The sequence below is a fragment of the Trematomus bernacchii genome, unplaced genomic scaffold (genome assembly GCF_902827165.1).
Source record: "Trematomus bernacchii unplaced genomic scaffold, fTreBer1.1, whole genome shotgun sequence".
In the NCBI taxonomy this organism is placed as follows: domain Eukaryota; kingdom Metazoa; phylum Chordata; class Actinopteri; order Perciformes; family Nototheniidae; genus Trematomus; species Trematomus bernacchii.
In genome coordinates, this window is record NW_022987588.1 from 3,544,596 (window position 1) to 3,563,498 (window position 18,903).

The following is an 18,903-nucleotide window of genomic DNA, read 5'->3' on the forward strand; positions in this document are numbered from 1 at the left end:
GTCAATTATTGTTTTGTACATTTTGAAGGTTTGAACGTGCAGGATTTATTCTTAGAAAATGGACTCAAAACAATTCATAAACAATAGATTATCAAATAGTTACGGTCTCTTTGCGTACAAGACTTTATTATTTAGTAAGCTTAAGAGGTGATGGTAGGTTTGTTTTTTAAACTTTTGACACAGTAAGGCTAGCTATATTCCAGTGCTTCTTGTGTTTATGCTTTAAGCTACTACAAATATGTCCTGATTAGATAAAAAAAAAGAAAAGTCAAGCAATATTTCAGCTCAGTCCTGTTATAAGAGACTCAGTTTATAAAACTCAGTCTGCTTCAAAGAGTGGGGAACACGTTTATTTTATTTTCCCTCCTAAAAGTACATTTGCAGGATCCCTCACGTGCTTCCCACTGCAGCTGAAATCCCTGCAGCTGGAGATAAAGCCTGGGAGAACGCTGGGTATTAATACACCAGTGATCCTACTGGGAGGAGAACCCGTCTTCCTACCTTCATCTGCATCTTAAACATTTCTTATCCACAGAGAGGCAGAGCGACATAGACTCAGAGCGAGGTTCTGCTGACGGCAGCATTAGACATCACACTGCATTATTATTATGCAGAGAAACACACACATTAGCATAGCAAGCCTGTTTGTGTGTGTGTGTTGAAGTAGGTCACGTTCAGATCCTTCTTCATCCGAAAACACACACACACACACACACACACACACACACACACACACACACACACACACACACGAACACACACACACACACACACACACACACACACACACACACACACACACACACACACACACACACACACACACACAAACACACACAGATCAGTCAAGAATATGAATGCAGACAGGAAAGCTCCAGTCTGAGTCTCAGTGGAGAGAAAACAGCGCAATCATCTCATTAGAACTAAACTAGCATTTGATATAAAAGTTTTAGCAAGAGCAAACAAACAACACAAAACAGTTGTAAATTCTAACTTTGTTCCAACTCAAAAACATGGCAGACCAGTGTAAAATACAACCGTAATGGAAGTAGACCAGGTGTCACTCATTGGTCCCATGAAATGGGTCTTAGTTGGCCTGGTGGACGTAGTTAAGTCTTTATTTTCATATAAACGTTTTAAATGTAATAATCTAAAAGCAAAATGAAGACTGCAAACCAGTCCTAAAAATCGTTTTGGTGCCATGTCCTGTAACCAACTGTAACCGCAACAGGCAGCTTTGAGCTCTAAAATTGCACCTGAACAACCACAGTATAGTATTATTATCTAATAAATTGTATTTTCATGATTTCTGTGATTTTATTTGGCTATTTGGCGTTTTCAGAGAAACACCGAATAATGGTTTAAAGAAACAGCGGGGGGTGTAGCTCAAGTTTAATCTGCATAATTTACCATATGAAGGAAACAGTTTTCTGTGTGTGAGGCAAACAAACACACACACCCACACACACACTCTGATAGGATGATGAGCAGCAGTGTGAGGGCAATCACAGCAGTCACGCAATGTATAATGAGAGGAATGTCAGACAGACCGTAGGCACACCAATCAGCCGACCAATCGCGGCCTTTGTTTTCTCCAAATCGAATTCACAGTTTCTTTCAGGAATCTTCCAGAAGATCTCTGTGTAAAAAGGATCCACAGTGTTCATATTGCTAATGAAATGATTGGAAACCACCTGATTTGTATTTTAAAATCTGTGGTCTTCATTTAAGAGAGAGCAAGTATAGCAAGATAAGCTGCACAGTGTGTTTGTTGGAGAGGGAATATGAACAGCAAGCTGCACTTCATGAGGTAGCAAAGTCGGCGTACTGAGAAAGAGAAGAGGACTGTTTGTGGAAACAGATGTTGGACGACAATGTTGGTCTCTGTAGGTCGTTACAGACTAAGTCAAATAAAAAATTTCCGGCTGTGTATTTTCAAATTCTAGCGATCTCGAGCTGGTTTCTCCAAAATTACATACCCCACCTTTAAACTATCTGCAATTTTAAATTTCAAGTCTCATTATCTTTTATCATACTATCATTTAATGAGCTTCCATCAACCTCCATCACATCTCTCATTTATTAATAGCTTAACTTTTATAAAATGAATATTAAAGTGTATAGAAATATATTGAATGACTGATCACATTAATTGTAACAACACAACAAAAAGTAGATCTCAGAGAGCTCAGACCGCCACAGAGTCCTGCAAAGGTTCTAAATATGACTTTCAGAACATTAATATAGCTACAAACAACATGCCTTTCAAAGATATAGTTGATTAATGGCAATGACGTCCTTTTTCCTCTGTGTGTGTTGTAATCTAAGTTCCTCTATTCTCTATGTGATTCCTTCCATTTATTTCCCACTGGCTGCATGTCTTAGACGCCCCATTTCGGCTAACAATCTCCATGTTTGTTTGTTACGACTTTAAAGGGCCCATGTCATGGCCATTTCCACTGATCATAATTACATTGTTGAGGTATACTAAAATAGATTTATACTGTGCAATTTTCCAAACTCACATTGGTTTCGCATACAGCATCTCTGTCAAGCATGTGTATTCAGCAGTATTCACTTTCTCCACTAAACGACTCGTTGGAGCTCTTGCCCCCCCCCTCCCTGTGAGCCTAGTGTGCTCCGATTGGTCAGCTCGGCCACTCGTTCTGATTAGTCAACCACCAGAGAGTCTGCGCCCATGTCAGTGCTTTTCCCGGCTGCTCTCAGCGTAACATCAGTCTTATCATGGCGTCGGTACAGCGGTATATTTTATATACATATATATTTTTAACTGTTGTTATAGAAGAGTGTGACGGCCCCAGGGCCTTTGTCTTACGATGGGGTGGAGCTGAAGAGGGTAATCAGCGCGATCACGGACACCTCCGGACACTACGGCCCCAGTCTCTCTCCAAAGCGGCTGCAGGAAGACTAACTCTGCGATCCTCTCAACCACCTATCTTTGCATTTACCACAATAAATGTGCCGTGGTTTTGTAAACTCGTGTATGTCTCCTTGTCTTTCCGTTGTGGCCTACGAGCTACTCTCATAACAAAGAGTAAGTTATTTTTACCCGTTATAAACTACTACTGTTTGATGAGAAATCAAATCATGGTTTGCTATATATGAATTCAGGGAAGAAAGGATAGGCCTACTAAGTATTTCCATTAAACTTTATTTTTAGAAATGTACAAAATGAACATAAATATACATATATACACGGTATATCATCCATTCCTCCTCCTCTTGCCTGCGCACAGCCGGTGCGGTGCGGTGCCTTTTAGCACGAGGCCTCAGTAGTAGTAGAATCCCTTCCCCGTCATGGATTGTCCGCCAGGATCTGGCTGGACGAAATCAAATGCAAATCACAAAATATTAGAGAAACTTAGTTGTTTTAGATTCGTTAGTAGTAGTTGTGTAATGAACAGCTTGCCTGCTAATATGCTAACCTAGCTTTGTTTACCTTGGTAGCTAACACGATATGAACGTTAGCTTGGAGGAAAGGCAACTATAATGCAGTGTAATAAAACTACTATGAACAAAAGCTAGTGGTTCATATTAGGCTAGCAATAACGTGTTTATAATTGCAATCGTATACGGGTATTCTGCTACCATACAATGTAACTTGCATGAATACATTGTTTTGCGCTAGCATACAGCTAGCCTCGTTAGCTACATGCAGTATATGTACGGTCACAATGTACGGTAAACCGGAGTATACTGTATGAGTATTCCGTGTGTGTGACTGCAGACATTCTCCTGCCATGACAAACATGTAAGGCCATCTGCTGACATTGTAGTTGATATATTTAAACGCTAGCAACATAGCATCACAAAAATGTTTTTCTGACCAAAACTAGCTCAAGCTCCGTGCGTTAGATCGCTACGCCAGCTATAATGTAATTACGTTTCGCGACTGACCGGCAAATCACCCGCAGTATACTGTCAATAGGTATTTTGTGTGTGAATGCAGACATTCTCCTGCTATGAGATACATGTATGCAAGGCCATCTGCTGATATTAGAGTTGATATATGGAAACTCTAGCAACTTAGTTAGCACAGTTAGCACTGTGTCAATGGCTTAGCAGTCCAACACAGTTTACACATTTAAACAGTCTTGTTTGATAAATACACAAATAACAATGCAAACTTACAGGTTGTATACCCAGATCTTCCCCTGCTCCAAACGGTCCAAACAAGCTGTGCATATCCGGCCTCAAACTGGGCAATGTTTTTGGAAGCTTTCGTCTGTGAAATGCCGGTTCTTCGAACCTCTGGAGGAGGAACACGCCGCTGCTGGTGTGGCCATAGCTCTTCGGGATTGGTCCATTTCGTTCCGGGTACCGCATGACATCAGGCGGTACCCGGAACTAAATGGAAGACTCAAATGGGCAGTGACGTATCTCCAACGAGGCGTTTTGGGGAGGTATTTTCTGTGTTAGAGTTTTACTCGCTACAGGGTGTACTTTGAGGGTTTTGACTCTGCACACCGTTTACATGCATAAAAACCTTCATAACACACAAGGGGACGGGTAATAACCGGAAAAGCATGACATGGGAGCTTTAAATGTTATATACAGTACCACAGTGAAAAGAAAATCTTTATCTTTTCTATTTTTGACTTTAGCTTGCTAACAGACAAACCCGACAACATTACCTCCTTTGCAGAGGTTACAAATGGCCATAAAGGAAATCAGATATTTTGTAAGGCAATGACCATTTTTCGAATGAACACACCATGAGCAGAGCTCTTCCAACCTTATAGTTCAAAGTTCAAGTTGAGTTCACTCTCTGCGGTTCATGGAATCCCCTCTATTACTCCCAAAAGCACACACACACACACACACACACACACACACACACACACACACACACACACACACACACACACACACACACACACACACACACACACACACACACACACACACACACACACACACACACACACACACACACACACACACACACACACACACACACACACACACACACACACACACACAACATATGGAACTGCCCCAAAACACTGAAAACCAAAGTGGCTAAATGTGGAGCTCAGACACAAATAGAGAGAAGAAGGATTTCCTACCTCGACTCAGGAAACTACTCCACATCATCAACAAGGAGACAGCTGTCTCACCCCCTCCTCTTCCTCGTCCTCCCTCTTCTTACTATCATCAGCTCCCCCGATTGCAACAAGCAGAAGAGCGAAAACCAAAACCAAACAGCAGAGAATTGCTAACTGACTGTGTGTGTGTGTGTGTGTGTGTGTGTGTGTGTGTGTGTGTGTGTGTGTGTGTGTGTGTGTGTGTGTGTGTGTGTGTGTGTGTGTGTGTGTGTGTGTGTGAGCGCAGGAGGACACTTGTGTGGATAGTGGAGGGCGTCTGACACACAGCGAGGACGAGACAGAGTGTACAGTGTATTTGAATCACTGAGGTGATGATATTCAGAGTGAGCAATCATGACAGCCTCTCTGTCTCAATGGAAATCCCTCGTTCCCTGTGTCTCTATCTCTGTGTTGCTCACACACTCTTAGCCAGTTTGTTGCATCATGATTATAAAAGAGTAGGAGAGAAGGATACAAGCTATTAGTTATGTAATTCTCAAAAACATATTACAGAAGGAAAATAGATAAGAATTACATTTAAAACAAATCACAAATAAACTGCAGAGTAATGAACCAACAAATGATGTAATAAGTTCAACCAAGCGGAACACAAGGATGGAGGACTAACTGAGTTTACAAAGAGACATCAACAAAGAATTTAAAATGGTTTGACTGATAGAGATCATGCAATGTTATTATTTGTTTATTGATTGTTATGAACCTGCCTGAGGACCACAGATGGAAATTAGCTATTAGCTATAATCTGGCATATTGCATCTCTTCTCTTTGCTGAGATTAATGTTTTTGTATGCATGGTCCTTCTATAAATAAATACAAATACAAAATGAACTGCCAAATGCTGATTTGAAAAGCATAAACACAAAACAACAAATAAACAGGACTGGAAGAACCACAGTCATCATTTACTAGTCCTTCTTGTTGTCTTCCATAGCTTCCAGACCATTACAGGATTACCAGTCCAGCAGTTGTACACTAGTCCATTACAAACACAAGCAGTCCTATCGTTTTATGTTTTAAACTATACAATGACAAGTGTTAATTTGACAGGTCTTTCTAACGCCTTTATCAGACTAGTTGATCACTAACTCGTTACACGTTTTCTACCAGACCTCAACAAGTCCTGTCAATACCATTACCAGACACTGCCTTGTCCTAACAGTTCTCTGGATAACCTTGACTATTCTTGTCACCAATCCCCAACACCAATCCCTTTGCCACTGGATACGTTTTCTACAAGACCTTGAGGGCTCCTACTACAAATCATAGTCCAATCATTCAGTCAATCTTATCGTCTTCTACTATGTCTAGTTCTGCCAGTAGTTTTTGTTAACACTTCAAAAGACCTCTCAGTCCTATACGCTATTTCTGTTGCTGTTAAATTGTTTCCACTTAACCTTGAATAGTCCCTCCATTGTCTTTCTAGACTTGACCTCTGCCAATCCTCTACCACTTGTGCAATCCCTACCACTTTTTGTACCTCATAGATACATTGATCTTACAAGTTGCTAGTGGTCACATATGTGGGTCATGTGAGTGCAACATCACAGGTTCAAATCTGGTCATATGCCCTCATCTCCCCACCCCCCCCTCCTCTCTGCCTTTTGGTACTGGTTTACCGCACTATGAGTGTGGATCTGTCATCAGGGTCTATTCGTACACAGCTGAATAAATCAATGCAAAACCAGACATCAACACCTGCTCCGTCTCTGCATCTCTGACACACACACTAGGCAACAATAGGTGTCTATTAATAACGTCTATTTCTCATTATGTATGAGGTATCTGCAGGACAACATTCTGACCTTTATTAGCCCGGGAGAGCTAATTAGAGCTAGCCTACACACACACATACACACACACACAACACACACACACACACACACACACACACACACACACACACACACACACACACACACACACACACACACACACACACACACACACACACACACACACACACACACAAGAAAAGCAAAGAAAGGAAAAGGTGAGCTGATTTTGACTTTTCCACTGTGCCAAGAAAACAACCAAATTCACTGAGGTATGACACTTGCAGCATCCTCACAAAAATACAACATAAGTCATATTCTTATCCATATTCATTCATTCATATTTACTGCAGTACCCCACAGCACTCTAGAAAGTCAAAGCACAACTCTGCCCACAGAAAACTAAGAGAAAGAGTATCTTTAAAATGTATAAATGTTATTAGTCTCATGTGAGATAATCTATTTGTCTGTACTGATGTGAATCATGGGAATCCAATGTTTCAGTTAGTGGCTCAGTGTGTATTTGGGTGTGTGTATGATTATTTGGGTGTGTGTGTGTGTGGGTAGGAGTGTGAAGGCTGCCTCCTAGTGGTCACTAACTGCCTGAAATAAGGGTCCTGTCAGCTTCTCAGTCTTGGAGGGCCACAGTTTTATAATGCATTTCATTTTTGGTTCTCCCTCTGTCTGTATTTTTGTCATTTCCTATTTTGCATTTTTTTTTACATTACATTTTTTTTTACTCCGGGTTTTAACTTTTCGACATAATATGTTTGGTTGTGTTCGGAATTAAATATGTTAACTCGAGCACTTTAAGTGCAATTTGGAAATACATCACTTGAGTTTTCCTTTGTATGCTTCTTTATAAGTCTACTCCTGTTCTGCAACCAGCAGATGGTGGAACTAAACTTGAAATAAACTTGGTGTAACAATTGTATGTTGTATCTCGTCTTTTTCTGATTTGTGGCCTCATCTTTGAATGTGCTGTGTTTTATCTAATACATGTTTTTGGAAGTGTGTTTATCTTGCTGCATACTGTAGATGCTGTGCACCTACACACATACTGTGGGCAGAAGCACTCCGACACATTTAAGAGAGAGAGATATTGGACTTGTTACTTCATTGTACATGTTTCTACATTTAGCTGAACGCTATTAAAACTTTACATATGGAGATTTAACACACAAAACACATCATCAATTTGGAAAGTGTTATAGATGAAACTACACATCACAAAGTAGTTAAAATTAGCAACACAGTCACCAAATAAAAAATAAAAATAATTCAGCTTAAACTTAATGCAGTATTGTTAACCCACAAATATATAACAGTACAATGACAGGACTATTTTATCCATTGAATACTTTTACTTTTGAAACTTCTAGTGTATTTTCATTATAATGCTTACATCGTTTTACTATAGAAACATATATAATGCTCTTTGCTGGAGAATGCTAACACTATTATATATATATAGGGATCCTTTTACTTCTTATATCTCAACTGATATATAAGTACTGACAGTGTGCAGGGTTTTTTTCAGTTCTATTAGTTTATGTAAGATTGAAATGATTGGAAGACAAGAAGAAAAGCAACTTGGCTTCACACCATAATCCATGTTAATAAACTGACTGCATCAGTTATATATGAACATCATTGATTGAGGAACTCACAGCTCTTGTCAACCATAACACTACTTAAGTGTCGGCTGTGATGTCATCTGACCTGACTGCTGATAGGCTGTTTAACCAGCCAGGTCACACACACACACACACACACACACACACACACACACACACACACACACACACACACACACACACACACACACACACACACACACACACACACACACACACACACACACACACACACACACACACACACACACACACACACACACGCGCGCGCACGCACGCACGCAAACATCCTGGCCTGAAGGAGCCGAGAGTTCAGGCCAAAGAGCTTTTCATGGTCGAGCAAGCATCACGTAATGGACGAAGAGGGAGAGAGAGAGAGAGAGACATGACCATTCAGGCTAAGTGGCGTGTGTGTGCGTGTGTGTGTCCAGTAGAGAGAGATGTAATCTTTAATCGGTGTTATTGAAGCCTGTACACTGATATGGACACTTGGTATGTAATTACAGCTGCTTCTGTGAGATTGTCTTACATCATCCTCCCATGTACTGTAATTAGGTGTGTGTGTGTGTGTGTGTGTGTGTGTGCGTGTGTGTGTGTGTGTGTGTGTGTGTGTGTGTGTGTGTGTGTGTGTGTGTGTGTGTGTGTGTGTGCGTGCGTGTGTGCGTGCGTGTGTGTGTGTGTGCGTGCGTATATTATTTGTTGGATTTCTCTTGTTTCCTCTGGTTTTTGTTGTAACTTTTTGACTTATTAAATGTTACGATACTATACAAGTTCCACCCAGAGCTTGACAACAGATCTTAAATTAATGTTAGCATTGTGTTTATTATCAAATAAAGTGAGAAAACTGGAACACTGTATTGTGAGGTGATTATCATAAAGATGTTTTCCCAGCAGACTTTATTGGAGACAGACACATCAAGAGACAAACAGCAAAAATGTAATGATAAGAATTCTTCCTCTTCTGAACGTCTGTGTGTTTTCTGAGCAGTGCTCTGTCCCAGTTTAATGACCCCCTGCTGTCTGCTCCACTTTAACTCCTCTGCATCTCACAGCACACTCTCTCTCTGTTGACCAGCAGCCTGACTTTAAAAACTGGGTCTGAATGACTAAGGACGCTCTGAAACTGTTCCAGTCACAGCTGATCAAGGAACCAAAGAGGGTGAAGCAATGTGAAGAGAGTCAGCCATAATTTCAGCAGCAGAGGGCGCTATAAGCACTTGCTGCAATGATAAAACCATGAAAAAAAAAAATATATATAAAATGTCATTAAACGGCGCAGTTGAACTTGATGTCAGAGCTACTACAATAGGACACACACATACAATTGCACCATGGCAGAATAAATAAGAAGATAAACTATATTTATGTTAAAGAAATCATTTGACATTCTGGGATAAACGCTCACTTGCTTGTCCAGATTTAGAGAAGAATAACGTTACCACTCATACGTCTGTGCATTCAATATGAAGCTACAAAACCAGGAGCCAGTTTGACATAAAAGTAGTTGTGGATTAAGACCAAAAGCAGAGAAACATCGCTCTTACAGACTGGAAACAGGAGGAAATAGCTTCTGACTCTGTCCAAAGTTAATAAAATCCTCCTATAAGGACCTCTTAAGCGCACGTAATATCACTTAATCTCACGTTTGGTTTGTGAAAACATGACAAATACAAACTTCTTTCTGTGGTTGTTTGCTGGATCATTTCTTGGCTGGAAGCAGTGAATCAGATCAAGTGTCAACTGAGAAATAAACGCTCTCAAGTTAATGATACAAACACCTCTTTGTATCATCCTTATCATTGTTAGTGATCAGTCCATTTCCTGCTTACATGGATAGTTGACTGTAGCCATTAAGAGGCTGAGTATTAAGCTGCAGTGATGATCTGAGTTAAGTCAGGGTCGGTTTATACTCTCAGGGGTCAATCTGACACACTCACTCTTTCCTCTCCCAGATGGTGGATGATGGATGAGCCAAAGTCACTCTCACTCAGCAGACAGACATTCAGATGTCACACATGGATGAACTGCTTAGCACTTAATGTTCCTCTTGTAACTGTGACAACTTGAATATATTTCTGTGAAATAGTTTGGACTACTGCTCTTGTGCAGAATTTACAGTACATGCATGTAGTCTTTGTGGTGCGTTCAAGTGCAACTTCTAATGTTTGACAAATCAGTAATTGTCATTGCAGTACATCAGGAGAAGTAGAAGCAGTAGTTGTCCTACCTGCATTAGTCCTGGGTGCAGCGCTGAGGCGTGGGGTCGGAGTGAGTCCTGTAGGCTGGGAGCTCAGTCCTGTGGCCTGGAGGAGGGACCCAGACAGAGACCCTGCTGAATCAAAGACATCAACACCCATTAGATCAAACTAAATGTTGTGTTATACCTGATGTAACATCGGTAGCCCTGTGCCTAGCAAAGAAAGAAGGTAAAATAAATCCAGGATTTCTCTTATTTTCCTCTTGCTGATTGAAACAGCATGGTCATTAACCCCTCACCTTCTGAGCAGGGACACACACTCCTGCAACATAACATACAGCATTATGGAATTGATTTGACTTTGTCTCTAACTCTTCAAATCAGCCGTATCTATGTATGTTCTTTGTTGCAAGAATATAGGTATTGTTCTGTGTTAGTGAGTGAGTGAGGTATAGTGCAGCTCAGGCTTTGTGTTAACCAAATCATTTTACAATCAGAAACGGTTGAAGTTAAGCAGAAGCAAAAGGGTTGATCTTGTTTCTCACATTTGGCAGTAGCAGTCACTCTTTACTATAATAATATTATTGTCTCATAAGCTGATTGTACAAAACAACTAACAACTAATCAATGACACAACAGTAGAGTTGGTAGTGTACCTGTTGCCTGTTGACCTGTCTCTCTTGCCTCGAGCTGTCTCATTCTCCGGAGGTGAGACCTGCCATTGTAGTGCAGCTGGGCCTGAGCAGAGGTCAGCTGCAGGTTGCACACCTCACACAGCGAGAAGGTCCCGCCCTGACCTAGGAGAAGAAACAACAATAATAAGTTGGATTAAAGGAGCAAAGTAACAAGTATGATTCAGACTTTGGGAGGAAACCACAAGGGCAAGTCAGACTGTAGCAGAAAACAAGGATGTGTCACAGACTATAGGATAAACAAACTGTAGAGAACTAGACTGTAAGAGAAAACAACTAGGATAACTCAGACTGTAGGAAAAAATGACACTTATAAGTTAGACAGAAGGAGAAAAATACAAGGATGCATTGGAATGACTTGGATGAAGGTGGATGTCAATTACCTGGAGATGAAGTCTGCTGGACGGAGAGACTGATGGTTGTAGATGTTGGAGGGTCCATCAGCTCTTGACACATCCCTCCAAAAGCAAATATCTGCCTCCTCTCAAGTAGATGAGAGGAGCTGAGAGTAGTCTTCATCCCTGAGGAAGAAGAGAAAGACAAATATATATTACCATCACTAATGTTCCTTAGGTTTTATTTATAGCTGATATAAAAACAGGTTTGCAAGGCTAAAGTACATCTGAGCTTATTGTGATTCCTTTGTTGACACAACAATGTGTACCATTGACCGCTAAAGAGCTTCCTGAGGAAATAATGGAGCACTTCAGATGCAGTTCTATGGACAAACCACTTCCCGACATGACCCACTGACACACTTTATAACCCTTACCCCTTGTTGAAATGTTGAACCATTAAGTCAACATTAGTAACTTTGACACCCAGCCAACCCAGCGTTAGTTGGCTGATCATGCAAGATTTGGCAACGAGATGGAATGTTTGCAAAGCATCCAATCAAACAGACAGTAAAATCGAACAAAATTAGGCTATGCAGTTGGCTGTTTCTTGACTTAATCCAAAAAGTTGTATTGAAAGGCTAAAAAACGTATTTTCAATTAAAGACCTCTTAGCCAATTACATTACATATCTTTCCGACGGTGGTCCCCCATTTCACAAGAGAACTAGTCACCAATGAACAGGAGCGAGGCCTGAATGGCAGCGGATGAGTGTGAAGCCTCAACGCTCACAGGGAGTGATGAAGTAATGAGTAAGAGGAGAGAGGAAGGATGACATATGAATGTGTGTGTGTGTGTGTGTGTGTGTGTGTGTGTGTGTGTGTGTGTGTGTGTGTGTGTGTGTGTGTGTGTGTGTGTGTGTGTGTGTGTGTGTGTGTGTGTGTGTGTGTGTGTGGGTCAGTCCATGACTGTGTCCATCTGTTGTCCTGCCGGCTCTGCCAAGTCACATGACCTCTGACAGGAGACAGACACACCCCCTCAGTTTTTTCATATTCAGTGAGACCTATGTATGACCTACATATATCACCACTGTTTTTAAATTCTCATCAGGATTTGGATCAGATTTGGATCAACTCATTAAGACTGTAATGGCACACCATTGGCTAATGCCACAGAAGAAATTGCTAGCTAACGATAATGTTTATTTCATAGTATGGTGCAGCAGCTGCTGGTGCCCATAAGGTCTGCATTGGAGAGGAAATCCATGTCTCTTGGGTCCACATCAACACACCAGTGAAACCAGCCATGTTCATTGGACAGCACCAAACCCTCTAAGGCAAATATATGTTTTTGGTCTATATGAATAAAACTGACTTGAACTGACTTGACATTTAGCCTATGGGAAGCCACTACTGTTGTTCCATGACCATGGGCCAGCCCGTGGAACGAATTGAGAACTGCACAGCTACAGTGTTTTGTTCCTGATTGCAGTGACAACGTGATCTGAATATGCCAGAAAGCTACGAGTCATCTTCATAGAGTTGTAAAGTGGGAGCAGATATTTCATATCCTCTTTTTCCTAGACAATGTTAGGCTACATGACTGGCAGCTTGAATCGGCTTTAAGCTCTCTTAGTGGAATCAGCAGTATAAAGGATTAACAACTGTGTTGGAAATATCTGGTTATTTAAATACAAATAAAAGGTTAAAGATACAAGTTTCTGTTCATAAAAAACTTGAAATAAGAAGTTAACTTGACTCCCAAGGTGCAATTTGGCACGAAATATCCGATCACAGCATGGTTTAGTTATCCAGGAGACTCCGCTGCTCTCTTTCACTCGCTCTCTCTCCCCAGCTGGTTGTTAGTAGTCGACTTTATGTTCTGCAGACAGCTGGTTAATCTGCCACTGTGATGAATTAGCGACAAAATGCACACACACACACACACACACACACACACACACACACACACACACACACACACACACACACACACACACACACACACACACACACACACACACGCACAGAGCCAGCTGATGCTGACATCAGCTTTAGTGAGGGAAGGATTAAATATATCTGCTCTATTGAGCTGGGAATTACTCCCTACACACACACTCACACACAGGTAAATACATACACACACACACACTCACACACAAAGTAAGACGCAGGAAAAGAAAAAGCAAGTCAGGGAACTGAACATTCAGCATTAAAATGAAATGAAATATGTGTATTTACCTTTGCTCTTGTGTTATGTGTTTGAGTCTAATCCAGGCTGACCAGGCAGTCAGTAATCAGAGCGGCCAGCTGTGGGTTATAATCCCCCCCCCACACACACACACACACACACACACACACACACACACACACACACACACACACACACACACACACACACACACACACACACACACACACACACACACTCAGCAGTCAAGCAACAATGTGATGATCTGATTGAAGAGGAAATGTAGAAATATCTTCTTCCGCGTCAGTGCTATAACAACCTGAATTCCTTCTTCTTTTGCCTTTTCAGACTTCGAAGAGGCTTCAAAAGAGTCTCATCTCCACGTCTCAAATATCAATACAAGGCGAAATATAGTGGTATCATATATAGTGATATCGTATATTCACTGTGTTTGTGGATCTTTCTGAGGCTTTTGGAACTGTTGACAGCTGCATTTTAACTCAAGACTTCAATCTGTTCTTAAACCAGGATTGAGGAACACTTTGTATGAAGAGCGAGCGCTTCTATAACCAACACTAACCCTAATCTTCTAATCATATAACTCTAACTGGGCAGTAAAAGTGAATGTATTTCAAATAAATGTTGAACTCTTTTAATGTTCTAACAGCTACTGTTACAGCTACTGCTCAGTCAGTAGGGGCTTGGACTGGGAGCCGTAGGGTCGCTGGTTCAAGTCCCCGACCAGACCTAAATATGGAGTGTGGACTTCTACTTGGAGAGGTCCCAGTTCACCTCCTGCCCTGCCGTGGTGCCCTTGAGCAAGGCACCGGACACCCCCCTTCCCCCCCACTCCCATTGCTCCCCGGGCACTGTACAATAGCTGCCCACTGCTCCTAGTACTAGACTCCTGGTACTAGGATGGGTTAAAAGCAGAGGCCAAATTTCACTGTGTGTGCTGTGTGCTCTGCATGTGTGACCATTAAAGAGGGTTTCATCCCTCCCTATTCTTCTTCTAAATAAGATGCATCCTACACCCAATGTCACACCAGATATAACAATAATGTAAGGTACATTTTTCACTTGCTTTTTTAACTATTTTACCTAAAATGAGGTAAAGTGATATCATAAACAGAGCACTTCAAGAAATATCTAAAAAGAGGCTGTTCCACTCCCTATGACAAACTTCCATTAATACTATTTGACTGTTGTCGGGTGAAAACCTTTTATATCCCAAATGTGTGTCAGCTTTACAGAAACTCACAGGAAAACTGCAGTGTGTGTTATTGCTCAGTGGGGTATGAGAGCTTTTAGAGGCCATTGTTCAGGTCTGAAAAATAGGCTGTTTCCATTTCCCATTCAAGTTATTTGACTGTGTGGGAAATCACTAGACATGAAGATTCAAGCTTTACACCATCAGATATGTTATATAATCTTATATTTTCTTATTCTAAATGTCAGCCAGAGCACCAACGAGGGGCTCAGCCGATTGGTCAAAAGCTCTGATTCCCGCTGGTGTAAAAGAGATAGAGATGTTGAGCAGGACACTAATGTATGTCCCTGTTCCCTGAAAGAGACTGTACAACACAGACACACACACACATACAAACACACACATACACACACACACACACACACAGCAACCTGAGGGTATGACAGGACAAAGAAACTAATGGAGATGTGAAAAGACACAGAGAGTTCTTAGAGTGGCTGTCTCTCACCCTGAGGCCAGTGGCTAGTAATGACAGTGGTCAAAGACACACACTAACGCACACAAACACACACACACACCCACCGACACACAGTAAAGGGAACAATGGCCGGCAGCAGCAGAGATGCTGTAGCAGACTACTAGATACAGTTTGATGTTTGTATATTTGTCCCTGCAGGAATCAGAGATCCTACAATCTGAACAAACTGGTGAAAACTCATACTACTGCCACGCAAACAGCTTGATGGAAATGAAAAGAAAGTATGCACATTTTAACAAATCCATTTTCCCTCTAAATCCAGGTCAAATAAAATCAATGATATAAATGCATTAATATCTGACCAGCTCTTTGTTACTTGTGAAGTGGTCCACTCAGGCAGATCTTCCTCTCCGTCTGTGCATGACCTCCAACCGGCTCCACAAGTCCAACAAACCATTTCATTTCTAACCTCAAAGTGGAGCAGCTCTGACCTGAAACCACAAACTTAATACTGGATTTATGAAGCTCGTTGAGAGGAGGGACCATGCATGTAGAGTATAGCTGACAGGTTGAATTCAGGGCAAAAAATTCAGGGCAAAAAACTTCTACATAGTTTTATTTTTCCTGGCTTGCTCTTCCATCAACAATTCACACATTTCTTAAAAAACAAAACTGCTTTAAGGTTGTTCTAACCAAAATGTGGGTCAACTGCACAAAAGCTATGATATATTGATGTTTTGTCTTGTGCCTGGGGAATATTGCTTTACAGGCACCAAAGCAGATAAACTTCCATATTAATGTATTCTTCTCATTTGTGATACGTGGATGGTCTGCAAGTATGGCCGCCCTGAGAGCTCAACACATTGCAGCAAAAGTCAATCAGATGAGGAAAACATTGTCAGCAATTTGAATGCACAATACAGCTTAACAAATACAAATATATGAAGAAAAAACAACTGAGTTCCAAAAACTAAAAAAAGGTTTTACACTTAAATCTGATACACACACAAGTCTGCCAAGCTTTTTGCTCCATACAGAGACATTGGGATGGGGACAGCTGAAAAACAAATGACATTTTCTCGCATCACAAACTAAAGGAATTTGATCCATTAAGTCCTATATGAGTCCTGTATAAGTTTCTTCATACCATTTATGTGTGAAGCAAAATAGGAAGTCATTCGCATTGGCCAGAGGAATCAGTTACATGCATGGAAGAAATAAAGCTTTTAGTATCTAATTTGGTCCCATTTTGCTATAGCAGTGAACAATAGTCAACTTCAGCGCATTTACATACACAGTAACACAACAACCAGTGTGAGGTCACGCTCAGATCATAGTGAAGACCTGCAGGAGGCTGAAACCTGAACACACTTAAGGTGCTTCTCATTCAGCTAATGGTGCTTCCTCCCTCCTCCAGACACCAGCCACCTCCAGTTACTGCCTCATCGAGAATGTTTCAAAACCTTAAACCCCGTCTCTGACTGAGGAACCACAGATATATTCGATTACGTTTCTACCAGATGGCCACAACACTTTTTGTAGTTAGGGATTGGCCAGCAAAATGGTCTACTAGAGAAACAACATTACCTGTTATGTTGATTTTAATGCATCATTGCACACATTATGCATGTTAATTCAGCCAATAAAAACAATTACATGTGTGTTAAAACTGAATCTTCAATCTCTGTATTCTTTTCACACTTTCACAAACAAAAATACATTTTTTTTAGACAATGTAAAGCTGTTGTATTGCATCCGCATTGCGCTTTGTTGTTAGTTATTAAACAAATTATTATTGTTTGCACTGGGTTACATCAGTCATGACACGTTATTTAAGTATTTAAGTTGGATTTGTTATTTCACATGATTTCTTTTATTTTGAGCTATGGTATTATTTATTTATGTCTCTGCTCAGAAGCATGCATTTAATGAGGTTATTGTTGTTTTGCTTGTCGAAATGTTACTGTCTACTTTGGTAAATGGTTTTTAAGATGCTTTACAATCTGTTGTTTATGCAACAGGGTCTTTATGTTTTCTTGTTTATTTTGTAGTTTTGTGTTTGGTTTTCAAGGTGGATTTGGCAAGTTTTTATTTATTTGTCGTGTCCTCTGAATTAAGTTGAATGAAAAAGCACAGAGTCAGAGTCAGACAGGTGGAGCGACAGTCCAGCTTCCTGTCCGTCTGTATTCTGGTTGTCATGGAAGCGCTGAGTGGTAACACCAAAACTGGTGACGTCATGATGTGGTTGAACCACTGGGACAGTTGACTTGTACAGTAGTCTCTCTGTTCTCGGTCCACATTCTCACTTTTTGTCCAGGTGGTTTCTAGAACTCTGTCCAACATTTTAAAAAAGTGAAAGTAAAACAAACATCTTAAACGTTTAAGATGTTCGTCAGCTGCTCGGTCAAGTCAACAGAGGTTGGACTACCTACTCTCAGCAGTCATAATCCTTAAAATATTCATAATAATCCATTCAGTTCATTCAAAAATAAATAACTTCCTAGGTTTTCATTTTTGATTTCCAATATCAATGCTGTTCTCATCTGGTTAAACATGGGAAAGATTTAGTTTGGAGTTTAAAACAAACAGGAAAGCACTGATCGTTCATAAGCCCTGGCCCTATACCATGAATAAAATACCAACACTGACACTGTAAGAAAACCTATTACCATTTCAGTATGGAGATCCCAAAATAGAAGAATTAGATTGAAATCACTGCCTAGTATATCATTCAAGGGCATTGTCATTATAGCGCAGGTCACATTGAGAATGATGAAACTTAGTGTAATATAATACTATTTACTACACCTGGGAGAGTACATTCAATACACTGAATTACAACATTTATGATATAGTTTATAGAGATATACACAGGTAGTCTTATTTAGTCATATTAACGGTTTACATATTTGGAAGGGTGAAAAAGCCAATTCTATTTCTGTCAACGCACTATTCAATGCAGGCCATTCATCATTATGACAGAGTAATTATTGATTATCATCAGTGTGTTGCCCGCAGTGAACAGAAACAGTTTGACAGACTCAGGGATTTAAACACTCACACAAGTCACGTAGTGTGTTTGTGGTTTGTGAGACCATAATCCGCTCATGTATACAGCTGACATCATGTTTTATGGTTTACATACCGCACCAGGGATTATACTCACACACACACTCACCCACCCACCCACCCACACACACTCACACACACTCACGCACGCACTCAGTGAGGTTATTCTGTTAGTCCAACCTTCACTTCAGGAC

At 40.7% G+C, this 18,903-nt stretch overlaps 1 protein-coding gene across 3 annotated transcripts in view; it reads right to left on the bottom strand.

Annotated features, from left to right (window-relative positions):
• znf385b (zinc finger protein 385B) overlaps positions 1-18,903 on the bottom strand; it is a 44,771-nt gene that overhangs the window by 18,875 nt on the left and 6,993 nt on the right. Inside the window, exons 1-4 of one of the 3 annotated variants that reach the window (XM_034128957.1) lie at positions 12,497-12,512; positions 11,811-11,948; positions 11,392-11,532; positions 10,766-10,870 (exon numbers count right to left, since the gene is read on the bottom strand). In XM_034128957.1, coding sequence (XP_033984848.1) covers positions 10,766-10,870; positions 11,392-11,532; positions 11,811-11,946 — 382 coding nt within the window. In that variant the 5' untranslated portion in view covers positions 11,947-11,948; positions 12,497-12,512. Of the gene's footprint in view, positions 1-10,765; positions 10,871-11,391; positions 11,533-11,810; positions 11,949-12,496; positions 12,513-18,903 lie in introns of those variants that run through there. The other 2 variants (XM_034128956.1, XM_034128958.1) reach the window with 2 other exon arrangements.